The sequence below is a fragment of the Lagenorhynchus albirostris genome, chromosome 7, assembly GCF_949774975.1.
Source record: "Lagenorhynchus albirostris chromosome 7, mLagAlb1.1, whole genome shotgun sequence".
In the NCBI taxonomy this organism is placed as follows: Eukaryota; Metazoa; Chordata; class Mammalia; order Artiodactyla; family Delphinidae; genus Lagenorhynchus; species Lagenorhynchus albirostris.
Window position 1 is genome coordinate 701,343 of NC_083101.1, and position 22,500 is coordinate 723,842.

General features: G+C 52.4%; 1 protein-coding gene across 1 annotated transcript in view; it reads left to right on the forward strand.

The window, feature by feature from the left end:
- The window catches only part of PNPLA7 (patatin like phospholipase domain containing 7), a 32,081-nt gene that overhangs the window by 1,780 nt on the left and 7,801 nt on the right, over window positions 1-22,500 (forward strand). Inside the window, 12 exon segments of the mRNA XM_060153657.1 lie at window positions 134-274; window positions 1,720-1,879; window positions 5,641-5,872; window positions 9,368-9,517; window positions 15,141-15,204; window positions 15,323-15,470; window positions 15,948-16,084; window positions 16,167-16,284; window positions 16,651-16,747; window positions 16,750-16,788; window positions 16,791-16,816; window positions 17,543-17,654. Coding sequence (XP_060009640.1) covers window positions 134-274; window positions 1,720-1,879; window positions 5,641-5,872; window positions 9,368-9,517; window positions 15,141-15,204; window positions 15,323-15,470; window positions 15,948-16,084; window positions 16,167-16,284; window positions 16,651-16,747; window positions 16,750-16,788; window positions 16,791-16,816; window positions 17,543-17,654 — 1,424 coding nt within the window.

Consider the following 22,500-nt stretch of genomic DNA (forward strand, 5'->3'; position numbering starts at 1 on the left):
CAGTGGGCGCTGGGGAGGCCGCGGACGTTGCGCCGCCCGTGGCTTCCCTGCCATGGAGTTCACAGCGCAAACACCGTCTGCGTTTGAACCCCTTTGGGCTTCTGCTCCAGGTGCACATGTCTCTGCTTTGTAGCATCCTGTGTTTCAAGAAGGAGTACCCCACCCTGCAGCCAAAGGATCCCCCGCCCTCCCTGCTGGAGGCCGACCTCACGGAGTTCCGTGTGAAGAATTCTCACCTGCCGTCAGAAGTCTTGTACATGCTGAAAAATGTTCGGTAAGAGAGAAGTGGACACGGGAGGCCCGCCATGTGCCTGCGGCTGTGCCCCGGGGACTGGCTGTCACCTGGCCTCCGAGGTGTCCTTTCCCTGTGGCCACCGTTGGTTGTGTCGACAAAAATAATGAATAAACAACCTGTAATAGGAATAAGAAGAGTTTTATTTGAGCCAGACTGAGGACTATAGCCTGGAAGACAACCTCTCAGATAACTCTGAGGAACTTCCCCAGAGAAGCATAGTTTTTGGCAGTTTTATGTCTTGTCAGAACAAAGAACATTAAGCTAGTCAGGGACACATTCCTTCAAGGTTTCAAAAAAAACAGATCAGCAGGTACATGGTGAGTCAGTATGGCCTCGGCACCTGGGAAGGGAGTCTTATCATTGAAGGAGAACGAGCATTGGCACCCTAGAAAGGGAGGCATTTAATCTTTATTTTTTACGTGGACGTTTTGTTGTTCTTCTTGTTGTTTAATATTTATCTATTTAATTTATTTGTTTTTGGCTGCGTTGGGTCTTTGTTGCTACGCGCGGGCTTTCTCTAGTTGTGGTGAGCGGGGGCTGCTCTTCATTGCAGTGCGCGGGCTTCTCATTGCGGTGGCTTCTCTTGTTGCAGAGCACGGGCTCTAGGCGCACGGGCTTCAGTAGTTGTGGCACACAGGCTCAGTAGTTGTGGCTCGCTGGCTCTAGAGCGCAGGCTCAGTAGTTGTGGCGCACGGGCTTAGTTGCTCCGAGGCATGTGGGATCTTCCTGGACCAGGGCTCGAACCCGAGTCCGTGTCGCCTGCATCGGCAGGCGGACTCTCAACCACTGTGCCACCAGGGAAGCCCCGGACGTTCTTTACTTCTGGCCGATGTGCCCTTTAATAATTAAGCAGACGTACAATATGTGTTTGATCAGCCACAACAGGCTATTCTATCTAGTGAGCGTGAAGTGGGAGTTAACTCACGTGTAAGCCAGAATGCCCGCCCCCGACCCCAACATGTGAACACTGCTTTCATCAGTTGGGAAGTCTTCTTGCCATCGCTGCCCTCCCAGTGGTGAGTGGAGCCTCCTTGCCGGTTCTTTCGTGTGTCTGTCTGCTTATCAGAGTGTTCACCTTCAGGGCGACATGGAGCGAGTATGGGAAGCGTGTGGCTGGATGGAAAATTGCAAGTCTGGTTCCCCATTTCTCCCTGGAAGCCCCGACTCCTCTTTCCAGCGCTTCACTACCTGCCCTCGTTTATGCATCTGGTTCAAATTCATGCTCATGGCCTGAGAGTTCTCTGAGCTCATGGAACAGTAGGTGATGGAAATTCCTGAAGCTTAAGCTTCTGTCCTGCTGGTGCCTGTGCTATGGGCTCTGCAGCTCTTGAAAGCTCGCTCTGTGGTCTGGCCGGCAGGGACTGTGGCCTGTGTCCCTTCTCCCCTCCTTCCTGTAGGTGTCCCATGTGCACTGTTTCTTATAGGGTCCTGGGTCACTTTGAGAAGCCACTTTTCCTGGAACTTTGCAAACACATGGTGTTTGTGTAGCTTCTGGAAGGGGAGTACGTCTTCCGGCCAGGGGAGCCAGATACCAGCATCTATGTGGTGCAGGACGGGCGGCTGGAGGTCTGCATCCAGGATTCGGTGAGAGCCCTTGGGTGGGGCAGGGCTGGGGTCTGTTGTGTTTTCACTTAGAGGTCTGCCCTCTTTAACATTTGTTAAGTTTTCCATTGAAAAGTTAGTACCAATTTTTATTTTATTATATTTTATTTTATGTAGATAGGAGATTCATATTTTATTTCTCCAGTGGCACTTTTACAGTTGAATATAAATTAAAGGCCTGCTTGCCCACCAAAGCCAGGTTCTTTAGGTGGTTCAGTCAAAGAGGTAAGACCTCTGGCTGTGGCTCCCATGAGAAGCGTCCACTCCTTAGCCCAGGTTTTGGGATTTTGCCAGCCTTGAGTTCATCAATAATTTCTTCAGTATCCTTAGGTGTCAGATCCTCATAGTAGTTGTCATTTCTTTGAACCATTGGTGCATTTACACAGGCCCCTAAATATTCCATTTCTATAAGAGTGAAAAGTTTGTCAAGTGTAGTCTCCCTGACCTTTATTCCAAGCTTTTTCTGAGTGGCCTCCAGTATGCTGTCAGAGTTTCAAAGCATGCAAGGATAGTAGCACAAACTTGAATATGATTCTTTCCAACCGCTTTTTGATTATACATTGTATAAAAAGCTGCTTCTTCATATATTCTCATTGGAGGTACTTGTAACTTTCTGCAGCCTTGTTCATAGCAGAGATGGGCAGCCATCCATTCTGCCTTTGGGCTAAATCCAGGACTGGAAGTACAGCTGCTGCTTTGTGCCCTTATGGGGAGTTTTTTTACAGCTGCCTCTATCCTCTTGTACTCTTCCAGTGTGAAATCAAGTGGAGTATCTGGGTTATTCTCAGGAGTGTCTCTGTGCACAGATAAGCCTCCTCCAGCTCCATTTTGCACCACCGTCTTATGCAAATTTCCTTGTATGTCTTCCCCCCTGAGCAGCGAGGCCACCTGTGTAGGCTAGCACGCCGCGGAGAGAAACATGGTGAGCCAAACTATGGGCCTTCGGAGTGCAAAATTTAAATTTTTTGTTCTTTGGAGGAAAAGGCACATTGGACCACAGCTGCCCTTGACGCAGGTGTGTCAGCTTCTGCTGTACAGGGGCTGTGCGTGGTGGCTCACCTCTGCATTTCCCCAGACACATTGCAAGCACTTTTTAAAAATTAATTAATTCATTTATTTATTTATTTTTGGCTGTGTTGGATCTTCGTTGCTGTGCGTGGGCTTTCTCTAGTTGCAGCGAGCAGGGGCTACTCTTTGTTGCGGTGTGCGGGCTTCTCATTGCTGTGGCTTCTCTTGTTGCAGAGCACAGGCTCTAGGTGCGCAGGGTTCAGTAGTTGTGGCTCGCGGACTCTAGAGCGGAGGCTCAGTAGTTGTGGCGCACGGGCTTCGTTGCTCCGTGGCATGTGGGATCTTCCCGGACCAGGGCTCAAACCCGTGTCCCCTGCATTGGCAGGCGGACTCTCAACCACTGCGCCACCAGGGAAGCCCACATCACAAGCATCTTGCCCTGTCTCTCCCACTGCCTTGGAACCCCTCAGTGGTTGGGTATTGATCTATGATGATCATTAGCACCCTTGCCTTATTTTTGGGTTTCAGGCTGTGAATAGTTTTAACTCTAAGAAAATAATTCAGCTGGAAGCTACCTCTTTGTTTCCTGCCACTGTTGACTTATATGCTTGAGTCACAGTTGCCAGGGGCACCTATAGACCCGGACTCCTGAGGGCTTGTGGGTTTATTTGCCTGCTGGTGGGTGACGCAGCCTCCCGCCGCAGACACAGTGAACCCTGGACTGCACGAGGTCGCCCCCACCCCGGCCACGTGAAGTTCCCGCCTGCCGGGCCCTGGGTGGGCCCTGACCTCGCACAGCTCCTGCATGGTCTTCGGGCTGCTAGACCACAGTGTCGTCAGGGTACAGGTCTCATGTGTGTTGCTTTGTCTGCGGGTGACCTGGTGGGACAATTAGAAAAGGCGTGGCTTTCGTCCAGTCTCCTCGGGGCGGGGCCTCCATGTCATCCACCTGGCAGGCCTTCACCAAGAGGGCCGGAGCCTTTGGGCCAGATGGAAGGGCTCCTGGACAGTGAGACCAGTGCCAGGTTTGAAGAAGTTCACAGCGGTTCCCTGGGTCACACTGCGGTGAAGTTCCTATACTAAATCACCAGCATCACATGGTTTTCTTTTTCTTTTAATCCAGTGGAAAAATATGTCAAAATGCTATTATTTATACTGGTGGCTAGGGTTTGCATTTCCCTAATGACTAAAGATGTTGAGCACCTTTTCATGTTTTCATTGGCCTGTTGTGAACCTTTTTCATTTGATGTAGAAATGATCACTTTCAAAAGCTTTGATTTAGAGCTATTGTTAATTTGTAATTGTGATAATTGTATCATTGTTGTGATATTTTAGAGATACGAGTTCAACTATTAATGGATAAAATGCTATGTTTGGGATTGTCTTCAAAATTTTGGGGGTATGTATGTGAAATAAGATGGGTGGAGCTGGGTGATGGGAAGGGGGGTCCACTGTACTCTTCTCTCTACTTTCGTGTATCTTTGAAATTTTCCATAATAAAATGTGGTTTGTAAAATTAGCTCCAGTTGGGCTTCCCTGGTGGCACAGTGGTTGAGAGTCCACCTGCCGATACAGGGGACACGGGTTCGTGCCCTGGTCCGGGAAGATCCCACATGCCGTGGAGCGGCTGGGCCCGTGAGCCATGGCCGCTGGGCCTGCGCGTCCGGAGCCTATTGCTCCGCAACGGGAGAGGCCACAACAGTGAGAGGCCCGCGTACCGCAAAAAACAAACAAACAAAATTAGCTCCAGTTAATAGTTTGATGCTAGATTAGTTGTGTATAAACCAGACTTCTTTTCAGCTTCTGTTTTGGACCACTCTGCTCAAACTACGTCTTGTCTCACGTCCTAAAATTTGGACAGTTTCACTTGCATCTTCCATGGGTCTTTGACACCAGAGTCCTGGGGGTAAGAGAGGGTCTCCAAGTTAGCTTGCAGGTGGAGGGCTGGCTGGCAGGGGCTGGGGACACCGGTTGCTGTAGCACGAGGTCTCAGGGCCTGCTCTTTGCGTAGTCAGCCCGGAGCTGTCGGCTCTCCGAGATACTTAGGGTTACTGAAGCTGACAGCGGCTTCTCTTCGAAAGTGATGCGTACTGCATGCAGGAGCCAAGGAAGCAGGCTTCCTGTACAGTACATCCTCTCCTCCCATCTTGCGAACTTTAGCAAATTAAAAAACTTTTAACTCACTTTACTCATGCAAAAGCCCTTAAAAGTAAATTACAGGTATTTTGACATTCCAACCTTAGATACTTGAGTCTGCAACTCTAAAAATTTAGAATATAACCAAAATAGCATTATTATATTTAAAAGGTAATTCTTCCTGGATATCATGTAAAGCAGCCCATGTCCAGCGGGCCAGGCACTCAGCATCACGTGATGACCCTCGGCTCTGGGGAAGGCCCTCGTGGCCTGCCTGCGGGCAGTCGTGGCTTCCCGGTGCTGCCCCGTGTTTTCCGCCTGGGGATGAGAGGAGATGCCGTCCCGGGCAAGGTCCCAGGCCACGTGCCCCGCACCTGCCTGCGACCAGACAGCAGCCACATCACCTTCCACTGCTTGGAGTGGTTTACAGCCGCGGCAGTCTTGACACCGTGGGTCTGAGGCAGCGGCCCCCAACCTTTCTGGTACCAGGGACTGGTTTCGTGGAAGGCAATTTTTGCATGGACTGGGGAGTTTTGGGGGGATGGTTCAGGCGGTAATGCGAGCATGGGGAGCGGCAGATGAAGCTTCACTTGCGCTAGCCCGCCGCTCATCTGCTGCTGTGTGGCCTGGCTCCTAACAGGCTGCGGACCGCTACTGGTCCGGGGGCTGGGGACCCCTGGTCTAAGGTGCTTGCTTGGCGTCATGGTTTAAAGTGTGTGGTTGAGGTCTCTGTTCTTCCTCTGCCCCCAGGTTGTGACTCGCTGATTCACCTCTTGGGCGAGAAGATCCTGGTCAGCCTCCAGCAGGGAACTGCGACGGCTGGGTGCCTGGGCCTGCAACCTGGGAGCCCCGCCCACCCCACTCAGAGCCCCGCCCAGAGCCTCTACTTAGGTTGAAACCCCCCTCACAGTGTTAGAACTTTTGCTTTCAGCCGTCAAACACGTTTAAAACTATTCCCTCATCCCGGTGTTCCAAGCTTCCTCCTGGTATCATTTTCCTTCTGTCTGAAGACGTTCCTTTAATAATAGTCCTTTTAGCGCAGGTCTGCTGGCTACAGATTCTCTTAATTTTCCTTCATCTAAGACTGTCTTTACTTCACCTTCGTCCTGAAGGATACTTTTTGCTGGATGTGCAATTCTGGCTTGACAGTCCTTTTATTTCAGCACTTTAAACATTTTGTACCACTTCCTTCTGGTCTTCGTTGCTTCTAATGAGAAATCCAGACATTCACATTGTTCCCAATAGGTAGTGCATCATTTCTGTCTGGCTGTATTCGGGATTTTCCTTTGCCTTTACTGTTTGGAAATTTGATTTTGGAGTGCTTGGCATGAATTTCTTTGGGTTTATCTTGTTTGGGGTTCGCTCATCTTGAATCTGTAGGTGTATATATATATTTTAACTAAATTTGGAAAGGTTTCATCCTTTATTTCTTCAGAGAGTCTCTCAGCCCTGTATTCTTTCTCCTCTTCTGGAAATTCACAGAAGCAAATGTTAGACCTTTTGTTATTGTCCCAGTATCTCTGGGACACTGTTTGTTTTTTAATCTTTTTTCTCCATCTGATGTTCAGATTGAGTACTTTCTTTTTTTTTTTTTGCGGTACGCGGGCCTCTCAGTGTTGTGGCCTCTCCCATTGCGGAGCAACAGGCTCCGGAAGCGCAGGCTCAGCGGCCATGGCTCATGGGCCCAGCCGCTCCGCGGCATGTGGGATCTTCCTGGACTGTGGCAGGAACCCGTGTCCCCTGCATCGGCAGGCAGACTCTCAACCACTGCGCCACGAGGGAAGCCCGAGTACTCTCTTTTGATATGTCTTCAAGCTCACTGGCTCTTTCCTCTGTCTTCTTGATTCTGCTCCTAAGGCCACCCAGAGAATTTTTAATTTCAGTTATTATATTTCTGCATTTGCTTCAAGACAGTCCATGACAGCTGTCTCTGTCTGGTTATGATCACTGCTTTATTGCCTCGTCAAGGACTTCCAAATTCTGTGACATGTTGTCTTTTTTTTTTTTTTTAATTTATTTTTGGCTGTGTTGGGTCTTTGTTGCTGTGCGCGGGCTTTCTCTAGTTGAGGCAAGCGGGGGCTACTCTTCGTAGTGGTGTGCGGGCTTCTCATTGCGGTGGCTTCTCTTGTTGAGGAGCACGGGCTCTAAGTGCGCAGCTTCAGTAGTTGTGGCTCGCGGGCTCAGTAGTTGTGGCACACAGGCTCTAGAGCACAGGGTCAGTAGTTGTGGTGCACAGGCTTAGTTGCTCCGCAGCACGTGGGATCTTCCTGGACCAGGGCTCAAACCCATGTCCCCTGAATTGGCACACGGATTCTTAACCACTGCGCCACCAGGGAAGCCCACATGTTGTCGTTTTTGTCTGTTAATTGTCTTCTCCTGTTCAAGTTGAGATTTTCCTGGCTCTTGGTATGCCTGGTAATTTTGGATTGCATCCTGTATTTCGAGTATTATGTTATGAGAGCCTGGTTCCCATTTAAATCTTCTATTTTTGCAGACTGTCAATGTGCTTATATTCACAGAGCATGTCCTGGCCCTCTTCCTTGGGCTGTGTTTGAATGTTAATTTAATTCTCAATGCCTTTGCAGTACTGCTCTGGTCTGCTGTGCTTGTGTGCTACCCAGAGCCAGTGTGGTATGCCTGGCTGGTATGCCACACTGGATTCTGTTCTCAGAGCCTCTGCTGTGCGATCCTGGCCAGTTTCATGTATGGGCTGCTTGGGGGTGAAGCCAGGACTTCATACTAGATCTAGAGGACTCCCTTCTCCATCTCCCCTCTCTAGTGCAGGGAATGGAGAGCTGGGGGCTCCACCCCACTGTGTCTATCGCCATGCAGGAACTTGGGGCCCTGGAAAGCCTCCCTGGAGGCAGCACCCAGTGCGGAGGGGGAGGCATGGACCCCACTTGGCTGTAGCTGGGACGGGGCAGTGGCACTGCTACCCTTGTGGCATTAGTAGCGTGGTCTTCCCACGAGTCCTGGCTCGTCTGCACTCCTCTTCACGCCCCTCTGGGTCTCCTGAGAACTGTGTCCAGAGCCTCCGTGTAACTGGTGGCAGCGGTTAGGTGCGATATGCCGGCTCCATCTCCTTCTTGGTCAGAACCAGAACCTCCCACATGCCTTTCTTAAAGACTAAAAGAAAACTGTCAGAAGCTGGCAATAGAATCCCCCTCTGGTTCTACGTCAGACGGAGGGTTCTAACGTCAGAGGTCACTGGGAAAGAGCGGGAGGAAGGGGATTCCCCACAGAGAAGCTGCCAGAAAACCGGTGAAAAGGGGCCCCCTGCTGCCTCGCATGCAGCTGCCAACTGGCTCACAGCCCTCACTTTCTTGCCCTGCCCCCAGGTTAGCTCTTAGGGGCCCCTCTCTCTGGCTTCTGGGTCAGGCCTTGCAGGAACCCACGCTCTATGCCTCAGGACCCACCGCTCCTCCCCAGGGACGAGGCCAGCAGAGTCAGAAATGGACGCCCTTCTGGCGGAGCTGGACCCTCCTGCACGGCCGGCACCTGCACCTGGCACCTGGCCGTGCCCTTCCTGGTCGGGAGGGTCTGTGCAGGAGCTGGGCTGGCACGGCGGCCAGCCGGGGGGCCAGGAAGAGAGCCCCCAATGTGTTGGGGCCCCAGAAGACTGGGGTCTGGCTGGGACGTGGGCGGCAGGAGGGCTGAGGCTGCCCGTTCAGCCACGTCCATGAAAACAGGAGGTGCTACTTGCCAAGCAGTAACTTTGTGTTGGGAATGAACTTCAGCCGGGGACGCTCGGACCGAGGCTGATGCGCTCGTGGGTGCACGTGCCCGCTGCCTCTGTCCCTGCTGCTGTGGGGCTTCCTGGCCTCACGTCTAGAGAAGGGGAAGCCTGTGGCCTCAGGGACAGGCACCCCAGGACCCAGCCCTGACCAACCCTGGGTTGTTTTGTGCCTCACCCCGGGGTCTGGAAACCCCACGCAGACGAGGTGGTCAGACTGTTTGCTGTCTCTGGAGCAGTCAGTGCAAGAACTCCAGGAAGGGGGCAGGTCAGAGGATGGGCCCTCCCCTGGCCGATCCTTTCGACTCTTGCGTTTTCTCTGGGCCTCACGGCCTTCTCTGCATCCGTGCATCCGTCTCCCCTTCAGCGGCCCGGTCCTGGTGTGTATGAAACGCAAGGGCGCCACAGTGTGGTTGGTAATTTCAGCGGGAAAGGCGGGGCTCTGGCTGTGGGGACTCGGGGCCGACCCCGTGCCTGTTCCATCTGCCGAGGCCTCTCGTGCCGTGGTGTCACCTAGAAACATCCAGGGACACCGAGACTGTGCGAGTGGCAGCCCGATCCCTCAGGCCAACGCACGCCCCTGTGCTCTGCAGGTCACCAGTTTGGGCTACATGCTGTAGGGAGCAAGTGGGACTCGGGGAACCCTGCCAGCAACCTCTCCACGGTGGCCGTCATGCCCGTGTCAGAGGATGTGCCCCTCACCGCCTTCACCCTGGAGCTCAAGCACGCCCTTAGCGCCATCAGTAAGCCCTGCCCAAAGGCACCTGAGGTCCGGTTGGACCCCCTCCTCCTGCCTCTCATCCTTCCAGGTTCTCCTGAAAGAGCAGTTAGTGTTGCTCGCAAGGCTAAACCCTGGGCAGGGGGTGGAGAGGGGTGCACCGCTGGGGAGAGGACCGTCACAGTGAGCCGGGCACCTCTGGACAGTCTTGATGGGCAAACCCTATCTCACAGGAGCTGGTGTGAGTCACACCGCCCTGCTCCTCCCAGCTGAACTCTGGGGCCTCCAGGGGCACAGAGACCCCTGAACCGCCCCCCGCCAGCGGGAGCCCATCTTGGGGTGTGAGCCTGGGGTGGGTGCGTGCAGCTGCTCCACTACTCGGAGGGGCCACCGCAATGGCTGGGGCAGCTGACTGACCACGTGGAGAACACCCGCAGCTGGGGTCAGGCAGCTTAGGTCATGTTCCCAAGTTCCACGGCTGTTAAGTTGGGGGCTCAAGAACAAGAAACTGAAATTCCTGAGAACCCTTAGAAATTCCCCAAATCATAAAGTATTCCATATTCTTAACACTTTATGTATATGTTTTTATAACTGTGAGCGACCATAGTAAGAGACAATAAGTCAATTTTCTGAGATAGGGCTCTCCTAAAGGTTTCAGGGGTGTCTTCAAAAATGATATAACAATAGGTGCAATGAATGTTACATTACTATTATGGAACAATACGTTGTGACAAGAGTATGTATCTTAATATGGCGAAACGTCCGCTATCTGAAACAGACACTTGATAGTAGAAGGCATTAAAGAAATGCCAAATGAAAATGATTTATGAAATTGAAGATACTACTATAAATATTTAATATGTAAAAGTTACTCTCCAAGGGAAAATTTAAATCACAGAAAGCGTTAATTTGGATTCGTCTTGGTCTTTGTTTTATAACAAATATTCTGGAGGTAGAAAACATCATACATTTTTCAGTGACGTTGGTCAGACTGTCCAGGGCACACCCAAAAGATCTGCAGTTGCACAGTGGAGATGTGTTGATTCATAAAAGCTTATTCCCTTTTTTAAAAAAACAAACCAACCTTTTATTTTGAAATAATTACAGATTCACAGGAAGTTGTAAAAATAGTAAAGCGAGAGCCACACACCACCCCCTGCCCCAGGTTGCAGCACAGCATCCAGACCAGGAGGTTAGCGTCCGTGTGGTGCGCTGATGTGACATTCATGTGTGTCCACGCAAATTTCTATTTCTTCGAGGAACTGGGGATCTTGACAGGGATTGCACTGAACTGTTGGTGGCTTTGGGTGGCACTGACATCCTAGCAGTGTTAAGTGAAAGCAGGCATCCTGCCTCGTTCCTGATCTTAGGGGGAAGCGTTCAGTCCTTCGCCTTCAAGTAGGATGTTAGTGGTCAGTTCTTCATGTATGGCCTTCAATATGTTGAGGAGGTTTCTTTCTATTCAGAATTTGTTGAGTGTTTATATCATAAAAAGGTGTTGAATTTTGTCAGTGCTTTTTCTGCGTCAGTTGAGATGATCATACTTCCCCCCCTTTGTTCTGTTAATGTGATTTATTACGCTGATTGATATTCATATGCTGAGTCATTCTTGCATTCCAGGAATAAATCCCACTTGGTGTGGTATGTAATCCTCTTAATACCCTGCTGAGTTTGGTCAGCTCCTGTTTCCTGAGGATTTTGCATTGTCAAAGGTGCTCGTCTGTAGTTTCTCCTGGCGTCTTGGTCCCACGCAGACTTTGGTACTGGTGGGGCGGGGCGGTGCTGGCCCCATGGAATGAGTTAGGAAGTGTTCCCTCCGAGTCAATATTTTTGGAAGAGTTTGAGGAGGATTGGTGTTAATTTTTCTTTAAATATTTGGTAAAATTCCCTAGTGAAGCCACCTCATGCAGGGCTTTTTTTTTTTTTTTTTTTTTTTTAACTGGTTCAGTTTCTTACTGGTTATAGGTCTATTCAGATTTCCTGTTTCTTCATGGTTCAGTCATGGTAGGTTGTGCGTTTCTAGGAATTTGTCCATTTCATCCAGATGATCCAGTTCGTTAGTTTGCAATTGCTCACTGTACTCTCTTGTATTACTTTTTATTTCTGTAAAATAGCTAATGTCCTGTTATTTCTGCATTTAGTAATTTGAGTCTTTTCTCTCTTTTTCTTTATTCCTCTAGCTAAAGGTTTGCCAATTTTATTGATTCTTTCAAAGAACCAACTATTGGTTTCATTGATTTTCTGTTTTCCTATTCTCTATTTTATTTATCTCTGTTCTGATCTTTATTATTTCCTTATTTCTGCTAGCTCTGGGTTTAGTTTGAGATTCTTTTTCCGGTTACTTAAGGTACAAAGCCAGTTGTTGATCAGAGATCTTTCTTCTTCCTCAAAGGAGGCATGTGTAGCTGTAAACTTCCCTCCTAGCTATGCTTTCGCTGTGTCCAGTACATCCGGGAATGTTGTTATTTTTGTTTTTATTTCTCTCAAGATATTTTCTCATTTCTCTTGTGATTTCTTTGACCCATTGGTTGTTTATGCATGTGTTGTTTAATTTCCATATATTTTTGAATTTTCCAGTTTCATACCATTGTGATCAGCAAAGATACTTTGTGTAAATCCAATTTTTAAAAAAATTTTTATCGGAGCATAGTACTTTACAATGTTGTGTTAGTTTCCACTGTACAGCAAAGTGAATCAGCTTTACAGATACATATATCCGCTCTTTTTTGGATTTCCTTCCCATTTAGGTCACCACAGAGCATTGAATGGAGTTCCATTGCTATACAGTAGGTTCTCATTAGTTATCTATTTTATTTTATTTTTTCAAAGAAAGATTCCATTTTCTCTCATTTTTTTTTTTTTTAATTAATTATATTTTAATTTGGTTGCGCCAGATCTTAGTTGTGGCAGGCGGGCTCCTTAGTTGTGGCCCGAGGGCCCCTTAGTTGTGGCGTGCATGTGGGATCTAGTTTCCTGACCAGGGATTGAACCCAGGCCCCCTGCATTGGGAGCATGGAGTCTTACCCACGGAGTCTAACCACTGCGCCATCAAGGAAGTCCCAGTTATCTATTTTATACACAGTATCAATAGTGTATATATATCAGTCCCAATCTCCCAGTTCATCCCACCCCCCCACCCCCGCCTTGGTATCCATATGTTTGTTCTCTACATCTGTAAATCCAATCTTTTTGTTTTTTTTTAAGTCTTTATTGAATTTATTACAATATTGCTTCTGTTTTATGGTTTTGGCTTTTTGGCCCCAAGACATGTGGGATCTCATCTCCCTGACCAGGGATCGAACCCGCATCCCCTGCATTGCAAGGAGAAGTCTTAACCACTGGATCAACAGGGAAGTCCCTGTAAATCCAGTCTTTAAAGTTCCTTAGGACTTACCTTGTGGCCTAACATATAGTCTGTCCTGGAGAAAGGGAAGAGTGTGTGTTCTGCAGCTGGGCAGGTGGCCTTTCCTCTTTGTGCATTTTGATGAGTGTGCAGTGGTATCTTGTTTGGGCCTGAATTTGCATTTCCCAACAACTAAGAAGTTTGTTTGTTTACTGGCCATTGGGATACCTTCTTTCGCAAGTGCCTGTCAAGTTGCCCACCCTTTTTATTGGTTTGTTATCTTTTCCTTGTTGACGGGCAATCTGGATATAGTCGCTTTATTGGATGAAAGTGTTGCAGATATCTTTCCCTCTGTGGCTTGTTTTTTTTATTCTTTTAATAATATCTTTTGACAAACATAAGTTGTTAATTCTAATATAGACCAATTTATTTATCAATTTTTTCCTATATTATTACTGCTTTTTGTGTTTTATTGAAGAAATTTCATGCTGCCCCCAAATCATGAAGAGGTTCTTCTAAAAACCTTAGGGTTTTACCTTGCAAGTTTACAGTTCATTGGAGATTGATTTTGGTGATGATGCGAGGTAGAGTCAGGATTCCTTTTTCTATAGGATCTTCAGCTGCCCCAGAGCCCTCGCTTAGAAGGACTGGACTCTGCCCTGCAGTGATCTTTTGCTGACAGTCAGGTGACCACATTTGTGAAGCGTGTTTTTAGAGTGAGGATCTAGGCCAGTGGTCCTTTTCTTCCACTTGTGAAGGTGTCAGTCCACTTCCTCTGGCTTCCAGAGCTTGGGAGAGAGGCTGTGTGACAGCCAGGCTAGCAGTGACTATCCAGGCCAGATCCGTCCTGGAGCAGCAGCCGTGCCCCACGGAGCCGACACATAAGTGCCTAGGCGTCAGCCTGTGTCCACGCACTGCCCTGGACCTGCCCATGGCCTGGGCCCTAAGCAGACCCTCCCCCGGACGGAATGGTCACCACAGTCCTGACTGCCTGGGGCTGCAGCCCGCACCTCGAGAGCCCAGAGCGCCACCTCCGGGGGGCTCCACACTTTCCCAAGGGCCTCCTCCGAGCCTTCCGAGTCCAGGCAGGCGGGCCCAGAGCAGGAGACGTGCCCTGAGGGCAGATAGAGCCCAGCCTGCAGTCCGCTGAGGACCTCAGGGCTGCGCTCCGCTGTGTTCCTGCAGCCAGACACGGCCTGCCTGTCCCGCCTCGTCCTAGACGCCCAAGAGGCGGACAGGGTGAGCCACCGCAGTGCCCAGGAGTGCCGGCCCTCGCAGGCACGTGAGGCATCAGCCCCGAGAGGACGCCCTCTCTCTGTCAGACCCACGGAGGGTGACCAACTCGAGCTTGAAGCTCTTCCCGACCTGGCCCGACCTGGCCTGACCCCCAGAGCAGGACTGCAGCCCGCAGGGGGACCAGCGCCCTTTGCCCCGAGCCCCCAGAGGAGTTGCTTCCCCGCATCAACGGGCTTCTGCCATTTGAGTCAGAGCTGCACAGACGCACAGGTCAGTCCAGCAGCCACATCACAGGGCACCACCCTGTGAAATGCACCCTTATGCTTGTGCCTCCAAGAAAGCAGATGCTGCCAGTTAAACACAAGGCGGTGATTTCTTGTCTCTCACCTTCTGATTACAAGCTCTCAGAGAAGCTCAGGTGTAAGCGAGGGTGTAAGAAGGAAGCCATGGGGAAGAGCCCGGCCTCTCCTGCAGCAGCGGGACTTCTGCATCCTCAGGGCGGTCCAGCAGCCTTCCTGACACTGAGGGCCGCTGGCCTCTCAGCTTTTGTCCCTGCCCCTGGCGGCCCTCTCACATATTCTGACGCTGGCCCTCCTGGCTGAGAGCAACTGTGTCTGTGTGGACAGCGACTCTAAGACCCTGTAGATGCAGGAAGCACGCTGATCCCTGGTGATAGACACTGGTGAACCGCACCTGACTGGAGCCCAGCCAGCCGAGCTGCCTTGGATTTGGGAGACTGTCTAATCTCGCACTTTACAAGCTTGTGCTTCCCTGCCCCCACGCACACACAGTCTCAGTGCCGCAGAGATTCAACCCCTTCATGTGTAGAGGAGGAGACTGAGGTTCAGAGAGGCCACCCCTCCCTGTACTTGCTGCAGCCCTTCCACCGCCACACCTGCAGCCTCACCTGCCCAGAGGGTCTGCTTCAGGGCCACAGGCACTTCCTCATGAGTGGTGAAAGGCTTATTGCTTTCCAGAAGAGCAAACTTCCAGGAGAAGGAAGGGCCTCGCTTATCCTCCAGTGTGAGCTGCCGGCACAGTTTTCTGTATTTGGTGGTTGTGTTTTCAGGCCCTGCCCTGCTGCTGACCAGCGGCAACGTAAAACAGCGCCTTGTCTCTGCTGCTCTGGACAGGTACGCCGGCCTCCGTGTCGGAACAGCCTAGCCGAGCTTGGCTTGCTGCTCTCAGTGGGTCCCAGCCCGGCCTTGAAATGTGCCCTGGCGTCTGCGCCCCTCTGTCTGTGCCTTCCAGTATCCACGAGCAGCGGCTGTCCAGCTGGCTGGGGCAGCAGGAGGACATCCACCGGATCGTGCTCTACCAGGTGGACAGCACGCTCACACCCTGGACCCAGCGCTGTATCCGGCAGCCCGACTTCATCCTTATCGTGGGCCTGGGCGAGGTGAGCCGGCCTGCGTGAGTGGGGCAGTGGGTGGGGCCTCAGCAGGTGGGGTCCGTGGCCAGGGCTTGAGGGGAGGGGCCGGCCGGCTGCTGGGTTGGGCCAGGCAGTGGGCGTGGTCAAAGGGCTGCAGGCTGGGCAGGTCTTGGCGGGAGGGGGGCCCCACTCTCTCCTCCAACCCCTTGTTTCTCTCTTGTCCTCTGAATGAAGTATTTCAACAACTCAGAAAGGGATGGATAATAAGAGCAGACACCCAGGTATTTGCTCTTGTAAAGTCAGAGCCTCTGTCCGTGTTTCACGTTTTTACTATGTGTGTATATGGCACTGGTTTTTTAATATAAATAGTGCTCGAGTTTATACCATCTTGAAATTTCCTTTTTACTCAACACTTACACTTTTGAATTGTATCCATATTGTTTCACTCGTCTCATGGCTGTTTAGTTTCTATTTGTGAATGCCCCACCATCTGTCTCTTCTCAGCCAACGGACTGTGAAGTTACTTCACTACACGCGTGTGCAGGGGTGTCTTCAGGGCACCACCTGGAATTGCTGCTGAGCGGCAGAGGCTGTGTGTCTTCAGGTTCAGAGAGCTGCCAGACTGCACTCCTGTTGTGCACGTGATGTGGGCGAGGTCTGGGGCTCCATGCTCCCTGCTCTGCACTGTCAGTCCCCTGTGTTCCCAACTTCCTGGGTGTGAAGTGGAGTCTCGTTGTCCCTTCGCTTTGTGTTCCCCACCTCCTTCCTCTGCCCTGTCGTCTGTTCTCATTTCACGCTTCCATCCCGGTCCTGGGACAGCTACAAACTCGTCATCTCCGATGTGGGTTCCTGTTCTTACCAGGAGTGATGCTCCCTTGTGGGGGAGTGTTTGCAAAAGAAGGTTGCAGTGTGTGCGCCGCCTCCCTTCCTGCAGGCCCCCGGAGCTCCCTCATGCCCCCGCACCCAGCCCCGCACCCCCTGGGTCACAGCTTCACAGAGGAAGGGCCAAGCACGCCACAGCCGGGTCGGTCTTCAGAACCAGGGTGCCACCCGCCAAGGCCAAGACCTGTGTTGGGCTAGGGCGTGAGGCGTGGTCCCGTCCAGCCTGGGACGTCTGTGGACAGCCCCGTGCTGGCCTTTGGCTCTGTCCTGCTCGAGCCTGCGGCCTCTGCTGGGCTGCCTGACGCGGGGCTCCGCTCTCCCTTAGCTGGAGCGGGTGCTGGAGAGCGCAGCTGTGCGTGCCCAGAAGCGCCGGGAGGACGGGCCTGCGCCGGCCCGCACTGTGCAGCGGCTCAACCTGGGGGCTGCTGTTCCGGCCACCTGCACCCCTGCTGCCCTCGCTGCGTCTAACCAGGAGGAGCCTGCCCGAGCTGGTGAGGCCCGGGGCGGCTGGGGGCCCCGCCCACCTGCTTCGGGCCCTTTGCCTCTGACTCTGCTCTGAGCCCGCTGGCTCTGATGAGGGCGCTGGCTCTCCACGAGCTCTCCCGCTCCTGTGCACTCACATCTGCTTGAGCTTGGTCTTCGGATTCCCGGGGCCACAGGGTGACATGCCCCCCGGATGGGGGAGCCCCTACGGGGGGCCAGAACCCCAGAGCGATGGGCCTGAGGTTCCCACCTCCAGCTGAGGCCTCAGAGAGCCCGGTGGCCTCAGGTTGGCACTGCTTCCTCCTTTGGACAGCAAAGCACACAAATCCTGAGGCGCCTCCTCCTCAGGGGTCCCCAGCCCTGGCGGCTGTGCGCGGGCCGTGGTGGGAGCGCAGGGGCCGCCGGCTGGCCACAGCCCACCCAGCCCCACAGCTTGGTGGAGCCGCCCTGCCAGCGGCGTCTGCGCCCAGGTGGCCAAGCCCTGAGCGCCCTCCACCTCGGGGCTGTGGGCTTCGGCTGGGCCCGTCGGTATGTGGCCCAGCTGCCCGCACTGCCCGCCCCACCCCAAGAGCCCTCCCAGGCGAGCCCGGGCGCCGAGGTGACGACTGGGTCGGGATCAGACCCACCGGCCGTGTCCAGGAGGAGCTTTGGGTCAGGAGTGGGGTAGAACAGCCAGGCCACGTCGGGTGTGCGAACTCGGCCCGGCCCCCCGCGTCTGCCGGCCTCTCTCGCAGGTGGAGCCGTCGGAGCGGGTCTGCCAGAGGCCCCCGGACCGGCGCTCGGACTTCTCCGGCCTGGCGCGGGTGCTGACCAGCAACGCTGTCGCCTTGGTACCCGGGGGAGGGGAGCCAGGTGAGTCCCGCCCCTTCCCGCGGGCCACGAGTCGGTTACGTGTGCGCCTGCGCTGATCCTCCCCGGGCTGGGCTGGCGCACGTGCCCGGCAGTGTTTCCCACGGGCAGGTGTCCCCTCCCTCCACAAAGACAGTGGAAGAGAATGTATTTCTCGTTCCGATTGTCTCCTCTTCTGAAAACTCCATTCTGACCCTTTGCCAGTCTTTCCGCTGGGCTGCGGGAGAGTTTCTTTCCATTTTAATGCACACTTTATGGAACAGTGATCTGCTCTGCTCACGACCGTCGTGAAGCAGCCTTTAGTTTCTTGGGCTGGTGGGTTCCTTTAAGGACTTTTAACCCAAAGCACTTGTACCCCAAGTTGCTGCCGTTCTCCTGACCTTGGTTAAAGAGAAAAATACACGTGGGGGCAGAAACGGAGGGGCAGGTGTGTGGTGAGGGTGTGACAGGCCAAGGGCCCCGGGTGAACCGGTCGGCGCGAGGAGGGGCAAGGCAGCACCTCCTGCAGCATCTGTGCTGGACCCCCGCCCCTCTGAGGGCCAGGTCCCAGGGCCAGGGGTGCCCTGTGGGGTGGATACCCTCACACCCCTGGCCTCGGAGGACGTCAGGCCAGTCGCTGGGCTGGCGGGCTTGTGCCGCTTCCCCGGCACTGCAGCGAGGCTCCCTGAGTGCCAGGCCTGGGTGCCAACCCTGCTTACCGTGCTGGCCACCTGTCCCCAGGGCCTGACGGAGGAGCCTGGCTCGCCACCTGCCTTGGCCCGAGGATGTCCCTTCCAGAGGACGCTGGAGTCACTGTGTGTGCACCCTGCAGAGTCGGGGCTGTGCTCGCGCCCGGCCCCTCCACTCCTCGGCTAATTGTAGCTGGAGAGGGTCAGAGAAATGATGCAGGTGAGCCTCAAAACTGCTTGTCTGGCCGGATTCACGCTCCTTACTTCCCCACTGTTGGAGACTCGGAGGCTCCAAGTTCTGGCCTGAGACCCTTACAGCCAGGAAAGTGGGGTGGGCACGGGAGGGGCTGCCCTTATGGAGACCCCGCCTCCTCACCCCCAGCCTCCTCACTGGCCCTGTGCCTTCAGCGCACGTTGTGGCCTCTCTCCGAGGGCTGCGCTGCAGGGGAGGGATCCCGCGGTCCGCAGGCAGCGGCCAGGGTGGAACGCCTGCACGTGTTGGCCCTGGCCCCCTGAGTGCGGCCTGGCCTGGGTGGTGAAGTAATGAGTACCCTGCTCGTTTATTTGGGGGCATCGTGTAGTGCCGTGTTTTTACCTGAAAGCTGAGCCAGTGGGCCTAGAAACTCGGGTGATTTACCCAAAGTTGCCGGGATGGGGGTAGCACTCAGCCTGCTTTCTGCGGGGCTGGGACAGTGAGGTGCCCTGGAGCAGCTGGCTTGCAGCAGCGTTTTTAATGAAAATTTAGTTAAAGTAATACTTAGTTTAAAAGCCATGTGGCCATTCTGTAAGGCCGTATGGTATTTGTATAACACACAGCAGTCCTCTGCCCCACCAACAAATCCAGAGATATCCCACAGACAATATCCCACAGACAGTCACTTCCAACTTTTCTTCAGCTGTTTCCTCATTTACGTTTTTTTTTTTTATTGAAGCATAGTTGATTTACAATGTTGTATTGGTTTTAGGTGCATGGGAAAGTGATTCAGTTTTATGTGTGTGCGTGTGTGTGCGCGTGCATGCGTGTGTGTGCGTGTGCATGTGTGTATGTGTCTGTGTGTGTATATAGTGTACATATGTTGTTTTTCATATTCTTTTCCATTATGGATTATTACAGGGTATTGAATATAGTGCCCTGTGCTATGCAGTAGGACCCTGTTGTTTATCTGTTTTTTCATTTTTTTCAGTTTTAGATGATTAAGTTCCTAACCGCCCCCATATATGCACAGGGTCAAAGTCTGTTTGTGTGTCTGTGTCTCGTATCCTCCGTCTATCCTCCTCCTCAGCACGGGATCCCGGTGTGGTCCCCGCCCTAGTCAGCCATTGCTCACTGTTTGCCTTGCAGCAAGATGGGTCTTTGGAGCTAAGCCTTATCCTGCTGTATATACGCCAGTGTCTCCCTCCTCAGAGTAATAATTGCTCAGTAGCCCACCGCAGATGCTGCTGGAGACGCAGCCCCCCTCAGTGTGCTCAGACCACCAAGTCATCGCTGCTGAACTCACTCTGGAGCGGCCTCCTCTCAGCTCTGCTGGTTGCTCCCCAGTCATGCCTCTGGGATGTTGCCTTGGAGTTTCCCTTCACCATGATCCTGGGAACTGCCTTTGTCTCTCTCCTGTGTCCAGCTCCACTTCTGGATACCATGTCTTCCCCTTTCTTGATACATTCCTGATTTTGGTAGAGTTCATACTCTAGAAGTTTCCTTAAGAGAAGCTGCATGGGAGGGAAGAGTTTCAACGCCACACTTAGCAGAAAGTTCCCTCACTCTGCTCTCACACTCGCATGACAGTTTGGTTACGAACTCTAGATGGAAATACTTTTCCCTGAGAACTTTACGGTGTGGTCCCATCATCTTTTTAGCTTCCAGTATTGCTGCTCTGAAGTTCAGTGTCGTGTTCTTCACGAAGCCTGTTGCTTCTGGATCCTGTAGGAGACTCTCTTCACTCTTGTGTTTCTGGAAGTACTTGAGGATGTGCCTGGGTGTGTTAGGCTGGGCAGACTCCCAGTGGGCCCTTTCAAATTCGGAAATTCATCACCTCCAACCCTCGGAGCGTTGGCTAAGGCCCGCACCCCTGCTCCCTGCTCCCTCTTCTGGAGCACAGTGCAGACGACCCCTCATCCTCTCATGCTCCCATCTTTTCTTTTCTCTCCCAAGTTTCCATCTTTGTCTTTTTGTTCTACTTTCTGGGTGATTTTTCTCAGATGTATCTTCTAATCGATCTTTTTTTGCTAAGATGTTTCTAATGTCTGAGTGCTTTCCTCAGTTTTTTTCTGTTTGTTCTAGTAGTGCAGTTTGAACTTCTCTGAGAATAATAATGCTTGCTTGCTCGGTTTTCCGTTCCGTTCCGTGCCGGCCTGTGTCGGCTCGGTCCCGTGAACTCCGTGTCTCTGAGGCTGTCTGTGTGCGCTGACCGCACCCGTGGCGTCGCCGCATGGGCCCCTGTGGGCCCCTGTAGTCCTCCTCCTGTCAACAGACACTTGGGTTATTTTCTGGGTTTGGTTACTGTGCACAAAACGGCTACAAGCATTCTTGTACAGATCTTTCCTGTGCACATATGTGCTCTTCTCTTGGGCTAATACCTAGGAGTGGAATTACCTGTCCACGGGGTAGTTGAACAGTTTTACACCCCCACTGGCAGTTTTGAGAGTTCGGGCTGCCCACATCTCTGTCGCCCTTGGTATCGTATTGTCCGGGATGTAAGTTGTGGCCACACCCCTTGGTATCGTCGGGGATGGAAGTCGTGGCCACGTCCCTTGGTATCGTCTGGGGTGGAAGTCGTGGCCACGCCCCTTGGTATCGTCCGGGATGGAAGTCGTGGCCACGCCCCTGGTGGGGGGCCGTGCCTCACCGTGAGTCTGATCTGCATCCCTGGACTCGGGTTCCAGGTGCCTGTTGGTCATCAAGTTCCACGCGCCTCTCTCACAGGTGGCTCGCCCTCTACTATTTAGTTAGAGGAGTTATTTATATACTCTGAATACGAGTCTTTTTTTAACTTTGTTTTTTTAAATTAATTAATTTTATTTTTGGCCGCGTTGGGTCTTCGTTGCTGCGCGCGGGCTTTCTCTAGTTGTGGTGAGCGGGGGCTACTCTTTGTTGCGGTGCGCGGGCTTCTCCTTGAGGTGGCTTCTCTTGTTGCAGAGCACGGGCTCTAGGCGCGCGGGTTTCAGTAGTTGTGGCACATGGGCTCAGTAGTTGTGGTGCACGGGCTTAGTTGCTCCACGGCATGTGGGATCTTCCCGGACCAGGACTCGAACTTGTGTCCCCTGCATTGGCAGGCGGATTCTTAACCACTGTGCCACCAGGGAAGTCCCTGAATACAAGTCTTTTACCAGATATGTTTATTACTAATATTCTCTTCAGTCTTTGACTTTTGTTTTTGTTGTAATGGCATGTAATGGCGTTTTTTGATGAGCACGTTTTAACTCTGATGAAGTGTGATTTCCCAGTTTTTTACAGTTTTTTAATTTCTGGTGCTCTGGGGGCTCTTGCCTAGGCTACATCTTCTCAAAGCTTGTACATCTGGGCCTGCAGTCCACCCACAATTGTTTCCTGTGAGTGGCGGGGTGTGAGGTGAGGGTATTCTACATGGTTGCCTAGTTGAAGACTTTCCCTCCCTGCTGAGCTGCTGAGGCGTCTGAGTGAAGCACCAAACACCTGCGCAGGTGTGAGCTGCACGGAGGCATGTGTTCTGTCCCAGCCACACCACTACACTGTCTTTGTTACTCTAGCTTTATGGGAAAGCATCAGGCAGTGTAATTCCTTCAAATTCTTTTTCTTGAAGTTGTTTGGATTGTCCTAGGTCCCCTGCATTTCTGTGTAAATTTTAGAGTCAGCTAAGTATTTTATGGGTTTTTTTGCTATTGTAAATGGTATGTTTTTTTTTTAAATAAATTTATTTATTTTGGCTGCGTTGGGTCTTCACTGCTGGGCACGGGCTTTCTCTAGTTGCAGCGAGCGGGGGCCACTCTTCATTGCGGTGTGCGGGCTTCTCATTGTGGTGGCCTCTCTTGTTGCAGAGCACGGGCTCTAGGCACGCGGGCTTCAGTATTTGTGGCACGCGGGCTCAGTAGTTGTGGATCGTGGACTCAGTAGTTGTGGCTCGCGGGCTCTAGAGTGCAGGCTCAGTAGTTGTGGCGCACGGGCTTAGTTGCTCTGCGGCATGTGGGATCTTCCCGGACCG